The 17,034-nt window shown below is 49.7% G+C and overlaps 1 protein-coding gene and 1 long non-coding RNA gene across 10 annotated transcripts; one reads left to right on the top strand and one right to left on the bottom strand.

The window, feature by feature from the left end:
- Window positions 1-2,462: 2,462 nt before the first annotated feature.
- Window positions 2,463-4,827, bottom strand: LOC103880729. Its single transcript, XR_641917.4, has 3 exons — window positions 4,669-4,827; window positions 4,407-4,568; window positions 2,463-3,001 (listed from the first exon to the last, which is right to left on the bottom strand). It is a non-coding gene; the product is annotated as an uncharacterized LOC103880729 (long non-coding RNA).
- Window positions 4,828-4,913: 86 nt separating this feature from the next.
- Window positions 4,914-16,823, top strand: PORCN (porcupine O-acyltransferase). 9 transcript variants are annotated; one of them, XM_009197523.2, is made up of 16 exons: window positions 4,914-5,053; window positions 5,374-5,615; window positions 5,733-5,905; window positions 7,239-7,431; window positions 7,837-7,880; window positions 8,274-8,455; window positions 8,536-8,666; window positions 8,782-8,799; window positions 10,089-10,103; window positions 10,202-10,327; window positions 10,486-10,586; window positions 11,676-11,752; window positions 11,849-11,912; window positions 12,019-12,104; window positions 13,151-13,261; window positions 16,386-16,823. In XM_009197523.2, exons 2-16 carry the CDS (start codon window positions 5,443-5,445, stop codon window positions 16,485-16,487), a joined length of 1,596 nt encoding a protein of 531 aa, XP_009195787.1. In that variant the 5' UTR covers window positions 4,914-5,053; window positions 5,374-5,442; the 3' UTR covers window positions 16,488-16,823. The 9 variants fall into 9 exon arrangements, with proteins under 9 accessions (XP_009195787.1, XP_017809546.1, XP_021788721.1 ...); XM_017954057.2 differs by having other exon boundaries at window positions 5,374-5,905; XM_003917668.4 differs by lacking the exon at window positions 5,374-5,615 and having other exon boundaries at window positions 4,917-5,053.
- The last annotated feature ends 211 nt before the right edge of the window (window positions 16,824-17,034 follow it).

Genomic DNA, 17,034 nt, shown 5'->3' with positions numbered 1-17,034 from the left:
GAGCCTCATCTTCCCTGTCCAGCTGCTGTGTCCTGGAGTGTGCACCCTCACAGACCCTGTCACCAGGAGCACCTCATTCCCATCTCTCAATTTCCCTCTGCATTTGCCCAGGTCAGGAGAGCGACCTGGAACCCCCCTCCCTTCCTTTCTTGACCTTGAGCTCTCATAATTTTTCTTCGAGATCTAGTGTGGGGCCAGGCATGGTGGCTCACACTTGTAATCCCAGCACTCTGTGATATGGCAGGATGGCTTGAGGCCAGGAGTTCAGGAACAGGCTGGGCAACATAGCAAGACCCCATCTCTAGAAAAGAATTTTCTTTTTTTGAGACTGAGTCTTGCTCTGTTGCCCAGGCTGGAATGCAGTGGTGATCTCAGCTCACTGCAATCTTTGCCTCCTGGATTCAAGCAATTCTTCTACCTCAGCCTCCTGAGTAGCTGGGATTACAAGGCGCCCACCACCACACTTGGCTAATTTTTTTGTATTTTTAGTAGAGATGGGGTTTCACCATGTTGGCCAGGCTGGTCTCAAACCCCTGACCTCAGGTCATCCACCCACCTCAGCCTCCCAAAGTGCTGGGATTACAGGCATGAGCCACCGCGCCCGGCCAGAAAAGAATTTTTAAAAATCCCAGCTACTCAGGAAGCTGAGGCAGGAGGATCACTTGAGCCCAGGAGTTGTAGGCTGCAGTGAGTTATGATTGAGCCACTGCCCTCCAGCCTGGGCAACACAGTGAGACCCTAACAATCAATCAGTCAATCAACAAAATAAGAATCTGGCCGGGCACAGTGGCTCATGCCTGTAATCCCAGCACTTTGGGAGGCTGAGGCGGGCGGATCACCTCAGGTCAGGAGTTCGAGACCAGCCTGGCCAACATGGTGAAACCCGTCTCTACTAAAAATACAAAAATTAGCCAGGTGTGGTGGTGGGTGCCTATAATCCCAGCTACTCGGGAGGCTCAGACAGGAGAATCCATTGAACCCAGGAGGGGGAGGTTGCAGTGAGCGGAGATTGCGCCACTGCGCTCCAGCCTAGGTGACAGAACAAGACTCCGTTTCAATAAATAAATAAATAAATAAATAAAATAACATAAAATAAGAATCTTACAAGTCCCAGAGAGAGAGAGAGAGAGAGAGAGAGAGAGATAAAGCTTTTCCTCACAGTAAAATCCCAGGTATATGTGTAAAAGAAAAATCATTATTTGGCCACCATCAGAGTAGTTATTGCTTCAGGCAAGAACCACCAATGGATTTGCCCAGGTCAGGAGAGCGACCTGGAACCCCCCTCCCTTCCTTTCTTGACCTTGAGCTCTCATAATTTTTCTTCAAGATCTAGTGTGACCCTAACAATCAATCTAGTGAGTAAAAGTTTGATTTTTAAAAAATTGCAGAGTTACAAAGTATCTCCCGACAAGCTACTTATTAATTACAGAAGGGGATCATGCCTGTAATCCCAGCACTTTGGGAGGCCAATGCAGGAGGATTTCTTAAGCCCAGGAATCCAAGACCAGCCTGGGCAACATAGCGAGACTGTTTCCACAAAAAATTTAAAAATTAGCCGGACATGATGACTCACACCTGTAGTCCTTGAAGATTACATGAGCCCAGGAGTTCGAAGATGCAGTGAGCCATGATTGTATCAATGCCCTCAAGCTTGGGTGATAGGGCAAGACCCTGTCTCAAAAAAAAAAAAAAAAAGAATTACAAAGGGAAAAATAGTAAATTTATACTGGTGAAAACTGGAAGACCACTTTAACCAAAAGATCAATGCTAACAATTTCGAGACTAACTGAACCCTCCTGCCTCCTGATAACGCTGAGAATACAGCGTCACTTCTGTGGAATTCCTGTCAAAAATGCAGATTTCAAATCTAATCATGAGGAGACATCAGATAAAACCAAATTGAAGGACATTCTTCCAAAGAACTGGTCTGTGCTCTCCCAAAACATCAAGATCATGAAAGTTAAGTGAAGATGGAGACATTGTTCCACATTGGAGGAGACTAAAAAAACCTGATAACAGAATGTATTTCGTGACCCTATGATTCCCTTTTCTTATACAAGGACACTATTGACATGCCCACCAGGGTGGCTAGAACCAAAAAGTCAGATAACAAGTATTTGTGAGGATGTGGAGCAATGGAAACCTCATACTATGCTGGTAGCAATGCTTAAAAAAAAAAAAAAAAAAAAAGTCCTTGCTCTTAGGAAATTCATACCGAAGTATTTAGTTAAAAGGGTGTCATATCTGCAACCACTAACAAATAATTCGGAAAAATCACTGTGTATCATTCAGAAAAATTTTATATATATACACATATATATGTGTATATATATATATAAATTACATCTGTACATATATGGAGAGAAAAAAACCAGAAGGACAGAGACAGAGAGAGAGTAAATATGTTATCATTATAAGGCTTGGCATTCTTATCAGTCCCATAAGTGAAAAATAGTATATCATTGTTGTTAATTTGCATCTCTTTAATTATGGAGAGCTCATTTAAAACACCCCAGAATCCACAACCCAGAACGACCACAGACATTTGTTGAGTGTCCACCCTCTACTAAGCTCCAGTGATAAAAATATGAAGCACAACATCTGGTAGATGTAAAATGGTATTATATCTCACTGTTGTTTCAATTTTACATTTCCCTGAGAAGTAAAGAGATTGGGTTATCTTTTCATATATTATACATATTGACCATCTCTCAAGTTTCTTCTGCTGTGAATTACCTATTTGTACCCAATGTCTATTGCCAAGTGTATTGTTTGTCCTCTTCTGACTGATTTGTAGATGTTCATTATATATCCTAACATCTAGATCCTACTTCTTTGTGACACACGTCAAAAGCCTAGATGGAAACAATCAAGTCCGCGAAGCCCAGGAGCACATGTGGTAAGAATCTTCCAGTTTTAAATGCCAGGTCTTGCATTTGAGGGAAGTATTTCTGGTAGGTGCTGTGGGTCATTGTTGACTCAACTTGAGTGGGTTTGACAACTGAGAAAAAAATTAAAATGAAATTTAATTCATAAAATGTACGTCCTGTATTCTGCTGTTAAGGAAAAGAATTGATATTTGTGTATCTGGTCTAAGCTATTATTCCTTATACATACATATTCTTACCATATTAAATATTTTTTGTTTGTAATACATGAATACTAATTTATGAGCTAGAACTCCACTTAACTTCATGTTGAATAGAGAGAAAACATACATTTCTCTTCAATTACCATTGGTGTTTCCCAGCAAAAAACTGCCAACCCCACTCTTTTGTTTAACTGAAAAGGACACTGGAGACGGGTGAGTGAACATGACTTGCCCAGCTCCATACAGGCCATTGTTAATCTGATTAAATTCTGTTTCAGTTGGCTGCCCAGGTCAGGGTGGAGTCCAGCTTGACCTGGGCTTCCTTCTCCCTTCCATGTCACAGCTAAGCATGCAGTGCAGTAAGTGCCCAGTAAGTGCTCTTTTGGAAAAATAGGCCCTTCATCAGCCTAGGTACAAAGTGGAATGCCTAGAAATTGCAGCAGTAGGGTAGGTAGAAGGTGGGTGATACATAAATCTTTAGTGTTGGTGCAGATAGAGATGCAGATGGGGCCAGTGTAAGTGCTTTCTTCTTTATTTATTTGTTTGTTTAGAGAAGGAATTTCGCTCTTGTTTGTTTATTTTGGAGAAGGAGTTTTGCTCTTGTCGCCCAGGCTGGAGTGCAATGGCATGATCTCAGCTCACTGCAACCTCCACCTCCTGGGTTTAAGCGGTTCTTCTGCCTCAGCCTCCAGAGTAGCTGGGATTACAGGTGCCTGCCACCACGCCCAGCTAATTTTTTTGTATTTTTAGTAGAGACAGTGTTTCGCCATATTGGCCAGCCTGGTCTCGAACTCATGACCTCAGGTGATCCATCCACCTCGGCCTCCCAAAGTGCTGGGTTACAGGCGTGAGCCACCACGCCCAGTCTTTATTTATTTATTTATTTTGAGACGGAGTTTCGCTCTTGTAACCCACAATGGTGCGATCTCAGCTCACTGCAACCTCCGCCTCCCGATTCTCCTGCCTTAGCCTCCTGAGTAGCTGGGATTACAAGCGTGCGCCACTACGCCAGGCTAATTTTTGTATTTTTAGTAGCGACGGGGTTTCACCATGTTGGCCAGGCTGGTCTCGAACTCCTGACCTCAAGCTATCCTCCTACCCTTGGCCTCCCAAAGTGCTGGGATTATAGGAGTGAGCCACCAAGCCTGGCCCTTAAGAGCTTTATAAATGCCCCCCCTTTTAAGTGCTCCATACTAGCCTCCCTCTAGTTCACAGAGAACATTTACTAGTCGCTGGGGTCACCTTGGAAGCAAAGAGTCTGCTGGGGAATTAAGCATGCAAATCACTTCTCAACGACGACAGGCCAAGTACTCACAGCTCGTCCCCAGGGGAAGCACAGGAGCCTAATTTGTGTTCCTAGGTGACACAGTCATTACTTATAAATGTTCCTGGCCGGTCCCAGGAGGTGGGGAGGGTTGGGAGTTACTTCGGTTCTTTCAAAGGTTGGAGAAGGAGAGATCTCGGTTTGTTTTCCCATCTGTGAAACAGGGACACCACGGTATTTAGAGGACTTGCGCGGGTGACTATTTCGGGGTGCAACGGCTTCCCTCCTCCCACCCCCATCCTTCCCTTCTCACTTCCAAGGCTTGGAAATTTGGAGATTCGGAAGTTTGTTCTTGGATGGCCAGAAATCCTCCAGATGCAAACGGTCTGGGGCTGGAACCACCACAGGCCGGAAAGGTGCGGGCGTGAACGTCCTGCGCGCCGACGTCCCCCCGCGCCCGGCTCCCCTCAATCCTCCTGCTCCCCTCCTCCGCGTCCCCGTCCCCGCCCCCCTCCCGCTCTCCCATTGGCCGAGCCGGCGGCCGGGCCGCCCCGGGATTTAAAGGGCCCGCTCGCCGCGCCGCCCTGGGAGCCGCTGCTGGTCCCGGCCTTGCGGCCTGCGGGGGAGGCTGCCCGGAGGAGGCAGCGGCGGCGGCAGCGCGTCCTCGGTCCCCAGGACCACGGCTTCTTTCCTGCCAGGTAGGTCGCCAGTAGTGCGCACGCGGCTCCCCAGCTCCCATCCCTGAGCCGGCCTCCCCGGGTGGATCTGTAGCGCGAGCGCTAGGACCCCCTCCCCATCACCTTTCCGACTCTCCCTCCGGCTATGTCCTCTGCCACCACCTCCTTGCAGTCCCCAGACCTGGGCAGGACTTTGTTGGCGGCCTCTCGCCGGGTGGGGATGAGATGAGGCGCGCGGAGGATACAGGACAAACCCCCGCCCCGCGCCGCTGCATCCATACAAGGAGAGATGCACACGGCCCCCAAGTGTCACAGAATCCCCCTCTCTGCCCTCCACTCAGAGCGACTCTACCTTGGAAACCAGGGATTCCCCTTCCCGTCGCCCGCCCCATTTGATATATGGGCCTGAAATGTATGCCATCCCATCACCATCGGACTGGACTGTTCACAGCATTGGAGAGACAGAGGTCCTTCATTCACTCCAGGTCACAGGCTGTGCGTGTGCATGCCGAACACTCACATGCACACAGCTGGTGGCTCAGTCTGATGTACCTGACTTCTCACACCCTCCCCCAGTCCTCCAGTACGTGCCTTTACATGGGTTGGGCAGCCCCAAGCTGAAATGTGAGTGTCGGAGTCCATCCCTTAAGCGAGGTCTGCCCCACGGACACCCGCTCCCTCTGTGTCCCTGCTTTGACAGATCTATCCATCTGGCCATCCATCCGTGGGGGTCCGCAATGGCCACCTTCAGCCGCCAGGAATTTTTCCAGCAGCTACTGCAAGGCTGTCTCCTGCCTACTGCCCAGCAGGGCCTTGACCAGATCTGGCTGCTCCTTGCCATCTGCCTCGCCTGCCGCCTCCTCTGGAGGCTCGGTAAGTGCCTGCCATACGGTGCGCCACCATGCCAGGCCATATCAGACCTCCCACATTCATCCGTATCGAGCCACACCTTACCCTGCCACATCCTGCCAGGCCCCAGCATGTCCAAGCTGGGCCCCAACACGTTCAGCCCCACCACATCCCACCAGGCCAAACCCCATTCCACCATACTGCATCCTGCTATGCCAGCCACCCCATGCCACGCCACACCAAGCCACATCCTGCCATGCCAAGCCATGCCCTTCAGTATTCCTGGGTTCTGGGATTCCGGAAAGTGAGATTCTTGGATCTTGGGATTCTGAAATGTCTACATCCCAAGGTTATAAGACATTGCCATGCTGATGTCACAGGGTTATGGAATCCCAAAGTACCGTGATTACAGGGTTTGGAGATTCTGACAATTGAAATTCTCACATTCTAGACTTCTGAAATGTTGGCGTTTGTGGATTTCTATAATCAGGGCATGATGCATTTTCTGGATTCTAGGATTCTGAAATGTTTCCACAGTCATAGCAGGCCTGTATCTTAATGAAAGATTCCAAGTCCCCAAGATTCCTATAGGAGGCAGAGATTTCTGGAAATCTGAGATCCGAAGGTTCTACACTTTCTTTTTTCTTTTCTTTTTTTTTTTTTAATGGATGTTCTATTTTTTCCCAGGTTTATTATTTTGAAATATTTCAAAGCTACTGAAATGTTGAAAAAATAGTACAATGAGCACCCACGTATGCATCACCAGATTCTCTGTCAACATCTTGCCACATTAACTGGCTCTATCTATCTATCTATCTATCTATCTATCTATCTATCTATCCATCCATCTATCTATCTATCATCTTCCTGAATTGCTTGAATAACCTGCTGACATCATGACACTGTACCTCACATCCTTCAGTGTGTGGCCCCTGAGAACAAGGACATCATCCCCCACAAACACATCCTCCACCATCACCCCCCAAGACATTGAATCTGGATACAATAATGTTATCCTATATAAATTGATATCTGAATTTCTTCCAGGGTCCCCCAAATGCCCTTTACAGATGTTTCTTTTCTTTAAACCCAGGCCCTGCCACCCTCTCCAGCTCCCCAACACCTGCTTTGGCCCCTCCAATCCCACTACATTCCAGCCTGAAGGCCTTTGCCCTGGCTACGCCCTCTGCCCAGGTCATCCTCCCCTTCCTACCAGCCCACCAACCTTCTCTTTCTTGTTCTCCCTCTCTCCCTCCCTCCCTCCCTCCCTCCCTCCCTCCCTTCCTCCCTTCCTCCCACTCCCTCTCTCTCTCTTTCTCGTTCTTTCTCTCCCTTTCTTTCTCCCTTTCACCCAAAGGGTTGCCATCCTACCTGAAGCATGCAAGCACCGTGGCAGGCGGGTTCTTCAGCCTCTACCACTTCTTCCAGCTGCACATGGTTTGGGTCGTGCTGCTCAGCCTCCTGTGCTACCTCGTGCTGTTCCTCTGCCGACATTCCTCCCATCGAGGCGTCTTCCTCTCTGTCACCATCCTCATCTACCTACTCATGGGGTATGAGTGTGCATCCTTATCCTCACACTGTTGGCTGAAGTGCGTGGGTGGGTCCCCAGGCCCCTGATGAAGTTGTCCAAGACAGGGAAGGTGGTGAGATTCCCTGGAGAAACAAGGGAGTCTGGGAGAATCATTTGCCTATGAGGAGAAACAGAACAGGGAAGGTGTGGAGTGTCCCTGGAGAAGGGAATCTGGGAGATTTGTCCTTTCACAGGACTGTAAGGGACAGGTTGGGCATGGGCTCCCCCTGGAGGAGGAAGCCTGGGAGAATTTTTCTGCCATGAGACTGTTGTAGGATAGGAGGAGGCAGAACCCTCTGGGCACCTTGGTCCCCCCTTCCCCCGTCCCCCGTGGTCTCAGAGGCCATGAGTGTCATGGGACCAAGACCAGCACCTTTTTCCTCAGTGAGATGCACATGGTAGACACCGTGACATGGCACAAGATGCGAGGTAGGTAGCCCTGCCCCTGCTCCTCTCACCTGCCCAACCCCCCTGCCCCACTCCGTGTCTCCTAACTGCCCCCACCCTGTGCCTTTCCTCCCCTGCTTTTACCTGCCCACCCCACTGCACATGTAGACCTCACATTACCCTCGGGTCCGTGTCTCTTTCCACTGTGCATTTTCCCGAAGTCTGTCTGTCTGTCTCATGTCATGTACGTGCCTGACTCTCTGGAGTAAGGGCATCTATCTGTCCTGGGCTTCCTTGCCCACCTGCCTATCTGTCCCATGCCCACCTATCCATCCTTGTGCCCCCTTTTCCTACCACATCTCACCTGATGCACCTGCTCCCTGCCATGCTGATCTGCTCTCTGCCCATCCACTTGACCATGGGCACCATACATAGGGGCCCAGATGATTGTGGCCATGAAAGCAGTGTCTCTGGGTTTTGACCTGGACCGGGGCGAGGTGGGTGCGGTGCCCTCGCCGGTGGAGTTCATGGGCTACCTCTACTTCGTGGGCACCATCGTGTTCGGGCCCTGGATATCCTTCCACAGCTACCTACAAGCTGTCCAAGGCCGCCCACTGGTGAGGTCCTGAGTGGATGGGTGGGCAGGGACTGTGGGAGCCACCCTGGGGCAGCACTCATGGAGCCTTGATCCCTACAGAGCTGCCGATGGCTGCAGAAGGTGGCCCGGAGCCTGGCACTGGCCCTGCTGTGCCTTGTGCTGTCCACTTGCGTGGGCCCCTACCTCTTCCCGTACTTCATCCCCTTCGATGGTGACCGCCTCCTTCGCAAGTGAGCACAGCCTTTGAGGCCCCTGCCCAGCAATGAGGGGGTTGGGTAGGGACCCACGGTTTCCCCAGTTCTGAGCCTGTCTCTTAATGCTTCTTTCTGTCTTCTGTTACTACAGCAAGAAACGCAAAGCCAGGTAAATGAGGGCAGGTGTGAGGGCGCGTGGAATGGGGCTGACGTGAGTGGGGGCAGAGCCCATGACCAATGGGTTCTGTGTGTCCAAGTGTGTCTGACCGTCAACTCCATGACTAGACAGAGACTGTGGCTGGCTGGCTGGCTGACCAAGCTTGGCTCTGTGACTCTGTATGACTGACACTCCAACACATACTATGTGTCTAGCTGTCCATCTGTTCAGCTGTCTCGCTGTTAGAAGCGAGTCACATAACTGTCATGGAGAGTGACAAGTGTGTGTTTGTTGGGTGACTTTAACCTGTCAGTGACTCTGGCTAGGGATATGTATGGGTTGTTTGTCTATTGGCCACTGACCCCCAGAATGTAAGCCTGTGAGTGGCTGTCTGGCTGTGCCGTCAATGATAGGGTGCGTGGCTGTCATTGGATAAGATAAATCTGTGTTGATGATTCTGATTTTTTGTAGCTTTGGCCAGGAGTGGATCTGACTGTGGCTTGTCATATGCCTGTCTGTGGAGTTCATGGGCTACCTCTGCCTGTGTGTCTGCCTTGCCTGATGGCTTGGTGTTGTCTAGCTGAGGGGTTGTACCCAACTCTGGTCTGTGCCTGCCTACAGGACTGACTGCCTCTGGTTTGAATATAGGGTTTGATTGGGCTCTTTGGTTGTATGGCCCCTGCCCCACTCCCTGACTGCTGTTTAGGTCTAATGCCAAATGAGTCTCCAAAAGGTCAAGTGACTTGACCAGTGTCACCCAGCTAAGCAGCCAGGCATGAATCCCAGGCCTAACTTCAGAACCTATACTTTTTCCAACGCAAGATGCTGCCTGTTTTTGACCATGTCTGATTGCAACTAGTAGGGGGGGTGTGTGTGTGCATAGCAGGGTGTTTGATGTTCTCTGTGCCCCGCTCAGGGATTTTTGGCTGTCCTACGGTCACTGAGTCAGGTTAGAGCACTGCAAGGCTGGGAGTCTGATATTTGTGTCTGGCTGTTAGAGGGTGCAGGTCTGTGAAGTCGGGCCTCTGATGGTGGCTGGCTTTGGCCGTCTGGCCATGTGAGCCTGCCACATTATAGGACATATTATAAGACATGCCATATTATAGGACAGCTCATGCATCCGTTTGAGCCACATAAGACTAACTGCCTGAGGGTGGATGTCTGTGTGTGACTATCATAGGTCACCTTTTTTGCGGTTACATTTCGTCTGTCTTGTCTGAACAATTCAGACCAGCCTCCAGGGCCTCTCTGACTCTCTTTTCTTTCTTCTCTGCTGCCTTCCTGACCCCTGGGGGCCCTAGGGGCACCATGGTAAGGTGAGTCTACAGAGCGGGGCCCAGGATGCTGACATGTGGTGGGGTATCATGTTGGGACCTGAACGTGATGCCTCTCACCCCTGCCCCTTTCTCCCCAGGTGGCTGCGAGCCTACGAGAGTGCTGTCTCCTTCCACTTCAGCAACTATTTTGTGGGCTTTCTGTCCGAGGCCACAGCCACGTTGGCGGGGGCTGGCTTTACCGAGGAGAAGGATCACCTGGAATGGTGGGAGGGCTTGGGGACCCCCTCTCCCACAGGGTGCTGCCTAGAGGAGCTGCAGGGAGGAGGGCGGGTGCTCCCAGGGAGGGAACAGCCAAGACAGAAGTGTGGTGGTCAGATGAGTTGAGATCCCAAATGGATGTGCATATCTCTTCTGCCAACAGGGACCTGACGGTGTCTAAGCCACTGAATGTGGAGCTGCCTCGGTCAATGGTGGAAGTTGTCACAAGCTGGAACCTGCCTATGTCTTATTGGCTAAATAACTGTGAGTCACCAAGTCACCACTCCAGCTATGTTGGTAATCCAGGCCCTTTCATACATTCATACAACATTTACTGAGCACCTTCCGTGTGCTAGGCACCCCAAATCCCTACCCTTGTGGAGCTGCAGTTCTCCTGGGGGGCAGATGATACATAAGAGAAAAAAATACATAATAGCTCAGGTGTTGATAAGTGCTATGGTAAAAAAAAAAAAAAAGATAAAGCAGGTAAAGGTGATCCAGGAGTGCTGGCAGGAGATAGGAGTGGGGAGGGTGGGGTATTGCAATTGTAAAAAATTAGCCAGGGCAAGTCTCCCCGAGGAGGTGACATTGGAGCAAAGACGCAAGGCAGGTGAGGGAGCAGGGAGTGCAGATATATGGGGGAGGAATGTAGCAGATGCGGGAACAGCAGGTGCAAAGGTCCTGAGGTGGGAACTTGCTTGGTGCATGGGGAACAGCAAGAAAGCCAGCCGGGGCAGGAGCAGAGTGAGCCAGGGGCCAGTGGCAGGCAATGAGGTCAGGGAGGGCCTGGAGGGTCTCGTGGGCCACGGAGAGGACTTTGGCTTTTTCTTTGAGAGAGATGAGCGCCACGGCAGGGCTCCAAGCTGAGGAGGGCCTTGGGCTGACTCAGGTTGCAACAGGATCCCTCTGGCTGCTGTGAGGACAGACTGAGGGGAGGGGGCAAGGATGCAGCAGTGAGGAGGCCACTGCCATCACCAGGCCAGTGATGGTGGTGGCGGCAGTGGATGTGGAGAGGAGAGCTCAGATTCTGGCATATTCTGAAGGTGGAACTCACACGATTTGCTGAATTTGGATGTGGGAGTTTGGGGAGGGCAAATGAAGGGTAATTCCCAGGTTTTTGCCCTGAGGAACTGGAAGGGTGGAGTTGACATTGACTGAACTTGATGAGACTGGGAGGAGCAGGCTCGGGGGAAGATCAGGAGCTGGGCTTCGGGCATGTGAAGTTTGAGGCCATCTAAGGACTTTATCCTGGGGGCTCCAACAGGTTGTGGGTATTCTCATCCTGCCGATGGCCTTCCAGGAGGGGCTGGGGGACTCTCAGGAGAATTTTGTCCCACATCTCTTCCCCTCCAGATGTTTTCAAGAATGCTCTCCGCCTGGGGACCTTCTCAGCTGTCCTGGTCACCTATGCAGCCAGCGCCCTCCTACATGTGAGCAGGGTGGAGCAGGATCAGGGTGGAAGCTGGGTGGGGGCGGGTGGCAGGGCCTCTTCCTCACTCATTCCATTGTCCCCTGCACTCCCCCAGGGCTTCAGCTTCCACCTGGCTGCGGTCCTGCTATCCCTGGCTTTTATCACTTACGTGGAGCATGGTGAGTGCAGGGCCCAGCCCAGCCGATGGATAGAAGGTTGGTCGGGGGCTGGAGCCAGCCTCCCCTGAGGCTAACCTGACCCCCTTACCTCTCCCCACTGCCCCAGTCCTCCGGAAGCGCCTGGCTCGGATCCTCAGTGCCTGTGTCTTGTCAAAGCGGTGCCCGCCAGACTGTTCACACCAGCATCGCTTGGTGAGGGTTCAGCCTGGGCAACCTTGTGCCCAACACTCCCCGTCAAAAATGTTCCTTCTGTCTCTACCTTGTATCTGTCTCAGGGTGCCCAACTTCTTCTTTTGGTGCCTGAGCCATCCCCATAACCTCTCCTCTATTCGCTAGCATCTGTTTCCCTAACAGGCATTTATCGAGCATCTGCTGTATACACACCTGGCATTTGTTTCCCCCAATGAACATCCGTTGAGTGCCTGTTGGTGCTCTAGGTGCTGGAGACATGGTGAACGAAACAGACCGAAGTCCCAGCACTATGGGACAAGCATTTTAACCCGGCAGACAGTAGATAAAAAATGAGTCAGTAAAGTCTAATAATAGTGTGTCAGATTGCAAGTAGTGCTAAGGAGAAAATGCGTAAGGAAAAGGTGATTCCTTTATGGGGGTGATTTCCATTTGAAATAGGGAGGTCAGAGAAGCCTCCCTGGTGAGGTGACGTTTGAGGCCTTTAACCGAAGGAGGTGAGAGAGGGAAACGTTCCAGGCAGAGGGACACCCAGTGGAAAGGCCCTGAGGTAGGAGAGGGCCTGGAATCTTTGAGGAATAGCAAGGCAGCCAGTGTGGCTTGAGCAGAGGTAGGGTGGGGAGGGGAGATGGGTGGGAGGCATGGGCCCGCTAGGTCATGGTAGGGATTTGGTTTGGTTTGGTTTTGTGTTTTTCATTCTGTTTGCAATAAGAAGTACAGACAACCTCATATTTGTCTCCCACCCGACTCCCGTTCATTACTATAAAGCCCCGACTCAAAGCCCTGCCACTCTTCCTCCTCTGCCTGGAGACTCGAAGCTCCCCAACCCAGGATGCCCTCACTGTGAACAGTACCCTCATCCTTGGATGCCTCTGTACTCCCATAGGAGGCTCCCTGAACCATCTCTTCCCTATCTCAGGGGGTACCCTGGGCATTCTCAGTCCTGGAACCCATTGTGCCCTGTGTGTCCCTTGGGCTCCCCCACGAAGGAGGAGGTGGGACACAGTGAGTAGGTCCAGTTGCCAAATATATCCATCTGTCCCCCACAGGGCCTGGGGGTGCGAGCCTTAAATTTGCTCTTTGGAGCCCTGGCCATCTTCCACCTGGCCTACCTGGGCTCCCTGTTTGATGTCGATGTGGACGACACCACAGAGGAGCAGGTGAGGTGGGGCCCTGGGCTGTGTGGTTAACCAAGGGTGGCGCTACCTGGCAGGGGGAAACCATGAGGACAAAGGCTGGGAAGCTGAGGCCTGAGCTCCTCAGACTGTGCTGCTTCGCCTGGGCAGCCAGTGCTCCTTGGTCCTTTCCCATAGTCCCTCTGCTTGAGTCACACTATTAGGTCTTTTATTTGGATGAAGTATGCAAAATATGTTTATTTATTTTACTTATAAAATTACTTTTAGGCTGGGCATGGTGGCTCACGCCTGTAATCCCAGCACTTTGGGAGGCCGTGGCAGACGGATTACTTGAGGTCAGGAGTTCAAGATCAGCCTGGCCAACCCTTTGAAACCCTGTCTCTACCAAAAATGTAAAAAATTAGCCAGGCGTGATGGTGCGCACCTGTAATTCCAGGTACTCGGGAGGCTGAGGCAGGATAATCACTTGAACCCAGGAGGCGGAGGTTGCAGTGAGCCCATGCCACTGCACTCCAGCCTGGGCAACAGAGCAAGACTCTGTCTCAAAAAAAAAAAATTCATTTTATAGAAATGGAGTGGAAAATCCAGGTTTTACTTGTGTTAATTATTTCACTTCATTATCGTTTAGGTAGAATTTGCAAGACTTCTTATTTAATTTTTATTTTTTTTGAGACAAGGTTTGTCACCAGGCTAAAGTGCAGTGGCGTGATCACAGCCCACTGCAGCCTCACATTCCTGGGCTCAAGCCATCCTTCTGCCTCAACCTCCTGAGTAGCTGGGACTACAGGTGCATGACACTAAGCCTGGTTAATGTTTTTTAAATTTTTTTGTGGAGACAGTGTCTCCCTATGTTGCCCAGGCTGGTCTTGAACTCCTAGGCTCAAGCAATCCCCCTGCCTCAATCTCCCAAAGTGTTAGGATAACAGGCATGAGCACCTTGTTTTATTTAATTAATATATATATATATATTATTATTATTATTATTATTTTAGATGGAGTCTTGCTCTTGTTGCCCAGGCTGGAGTGCAATGGTGCGATCTCGGCTCACTGCAACCTCCACCTCCTGGGTTCAAGCAATTCTCCTGCCTCAGCCTCCTGAGTAGCTGGGATTACAGGCATGTGCCACCATGCTGGGCTAATTTTTGTACTTTTAATAGAGACGGGATTTTGTCATGTTGGCCAGGCTGGTCTTGAACTCCTGGCCTCAGGTGATCTGCCCGCCTCAGCCTCCCAAAGTGCGGGGATTACAGGCGTGAGCCACCGCGCCCGGCCAAAAAATATGTATTTTATTTTACTTAGGTTGAGTGTACAAACCCTGGATTCTGCACTTTAAAAATTTTTCATTAAAATGTATGCACTATTTTTGTTCATGTTGAGTATGCAAATTCCAGATTTTACTCCTTTTTAAATTAAAAACGATTTAAAAATAACATTTATTCATATGGCTCTTGCAGAATCCAGGTTTTTGCTTCTCCTTTAGTTAGGTTTCAGTTGAAAACAAAACTTCATGTTTTTTGACATTAAAAAAGTTTTTAATTCAGGTTAAGTGTGCAAAATCTGGGATTTGCTTTTTTTTTTTTTTTTTTTTTTTTTTGAGACATGGTCTCACTCTGTCACTCAGGCACCCAGGCTGAAGTGCAGTGGCACAATTATAGCTCACTGCAGCCTCAAACTCCCAGACTCGAGCAATCCACCCATCTCAGCCTCCCAGGTAGCTGGGACTAGAGATGCATGACACCACACCTGGCTTTTTGCTTCTTTTTAAATAAAGTTTTTGTTTTGTTTTCATTAAAATATTTTTAAATAGTGAATGCCTATCACATGGTTCAAAAACCAAACAGTATTCAAGATATTCAGAGAAAAGACTTACTCCTACCCTCTGCCCGCTACCCTCTTACAGGTTACATGGTGAGACGGGGTTTCACCATGTTGGCCAGGCTGGTCTCAAACTCCTGACCTCAGGTAATCCACCCGCCTTGACCTCCCAAAGTGCTGGGATTACAGGCATGAGCCACCGCACCAAGCCCACTTTTATCCTTTTATTAAAATATCTTTCCAAAATTTAAACATATCAAACAAATATAAAAATGTATTTTAATTCTACCCCCTTGCCAGTTTTTACCCTAAAGATAACACACAAATGATACTGTTCTGCAATTTTTGAAAATCTTCCACATCAGAATATAGTGTCCTCATTCATTTTTTCCACTATGAGGAAGTGACACAGTTTAATTTTTCTCTTATTGGTGAACATCAGGTGATTTCTAGTCCTTTCCTATTGCAAGTGATGCTGCAGCAGGAACTCTGTACCCACGTGGATCCACACAGGTGCAGACAGATCTGTAGGATCTGTTCCTGATAGTCTCAATGGAGTAGTACTTTTGTGCTCTCCCACCAGCAATGCCTGAACGTGCCTGCTGCCCCACCAGTACAGAGTGCCTCTCAAGCTTCCTGGATATGTTTGCCACTTCAATAAAGAAGATGGCCGGGCGGGGTGGCTCATGCCTGTAATCCCAGCACTTTGGGACGCCCAGGCGGGCAGATCACTTGAGGTCAGGAGTTCGAGACCAGCCTGAACAACATGGTGAAACCCCATCTCTACTAAAAGTACAAAAATTAGCTGGGCATGGTGGTGCAGCATCTGTAATCCCAGCTACTCAGGAGGCTAAGGCAGGAGAATCGCTTCAACCCGGGAGGTAGAGGTTGCAGTGAGCTGAGATCGTGCCACTGTACTCCAGCCTGGGTGACAGAATGAGACCCTGTCTCAAAAAGAAACTAAATAAAATGAGGAAGATTATGAATGAGGCTGAGCATCTTTTCATATGTTTAAGAGCCATTTGTTTTTCCTTTACTGGAATGACCTATTATTTCACCTTCTCTGGCAATTTTTCTTTCCAAAAAATTGATTTTTAGGAGCTCTTTATATATTAGGGAGATAACAGGTCAGAGAATGGGATCACTTTGTTTTTAAAATGATTTTTAAAGAAGAAGACAAAAACTATATCTGGTCACCTTTCATATGTACCTAGGCCCTTCTGTGGGGCCTCACCTAGAGCAGTCACAGAAATGTCCTTGGGCAAAGGATGGGTTTTCCTGAGAACTTCTTTGTCCTTGTTAAGTGGGACCATCACCTCTTTCTCTCCCACAGGGCTATGGCATGGCATACACTGTCCACAAGTGGTCAGAGCTCAGCTGGGCCAGTCACTGGGTCACTTTTGGATGCTGGATCTTCTACCGTCTCATAGGCTGAGGCACATCTGTGGACCCTCATAACCCTCTTAAGACCCCTTTCAGGGTGCCACTGATGGGGGATGAGGGAAGGCCCTCTCTCTACTCCCTGACCCCCTCCATCCTTGACCCCCAACACCTCAACACACACACACACACACACACACAAATCACACCATTTCCATGCCTGTCAATCCCCACCCCACCACAAGGCGGGAAGGGGGTGGTCCCTGTTGGGGCCTAGGGGTGGGGGATGCTTGGGGAAACAGAGAGGGGGAGATCCAGGGCCTCCTCGCCTTCCTTCTTCCTTTTTATATACAATTTGTTATTGTCAAATAAAAGTAGGAAATATACAGTAGGCTTCTTCTTCACTGCTCAGAGGCGAATAGGAGTGAGTGAGGAAGGGGGCACAGCATGGATAAAGGTTTGGAAGCTGGAAACCATGAAGAGAGAGCAGACTGTGATTGGTTCATGGTTAGTTTATGATTGTTTGATTAGATGAAGAGCCTGAAGATGGCAGGATCCTGGTCCTGCTTGGTTTGATTAAGGCAGGGACAGAGTGCATAGTT

The sequence above is a fragment of the Papio anubis genome, chromosome X (genome assembly GCF_008728515.1).
Source record: "Papio anubis isolate 15944 chromosome X, Panubis1.0, whole genome shotgun sequence".
Classification (NCBI taxonomy): Eukaryota; Metazoa; Chordata; class Mammalia; order Primates; family Cercopithecidae; genus Papio; species Papio anubis.
Note: the sequence above shows the minus strand (reverse complement) of the source record. Positions and strands in the feature narration are given on the sequence as shown.

Excerpts from the sequence above, each read along its gene's own strand:
- PORCN (XM_017954057.2), top strand. The coding sequence starts at position 5,443 with ATGTATGCCATCCCATCACCATCGGACTGGACTGTTCACAGCATTGGA. Across the intron at positions 7,432-7,836 it reads CTCATCTACCTACTCATGGG|TGAGATGCACATGGTAGACA; the intron begins GTATGAGTGTGC and ends CTTTTTCCTCAG. Across the intron at positions 8,456-8,535 it reads CTGTCCAAGGCCGCCCACTG|AGCTGCCGATGGCTGCAGAA; the intron begins GTGAGGTCCTGA and ends TGATCCCTACAG.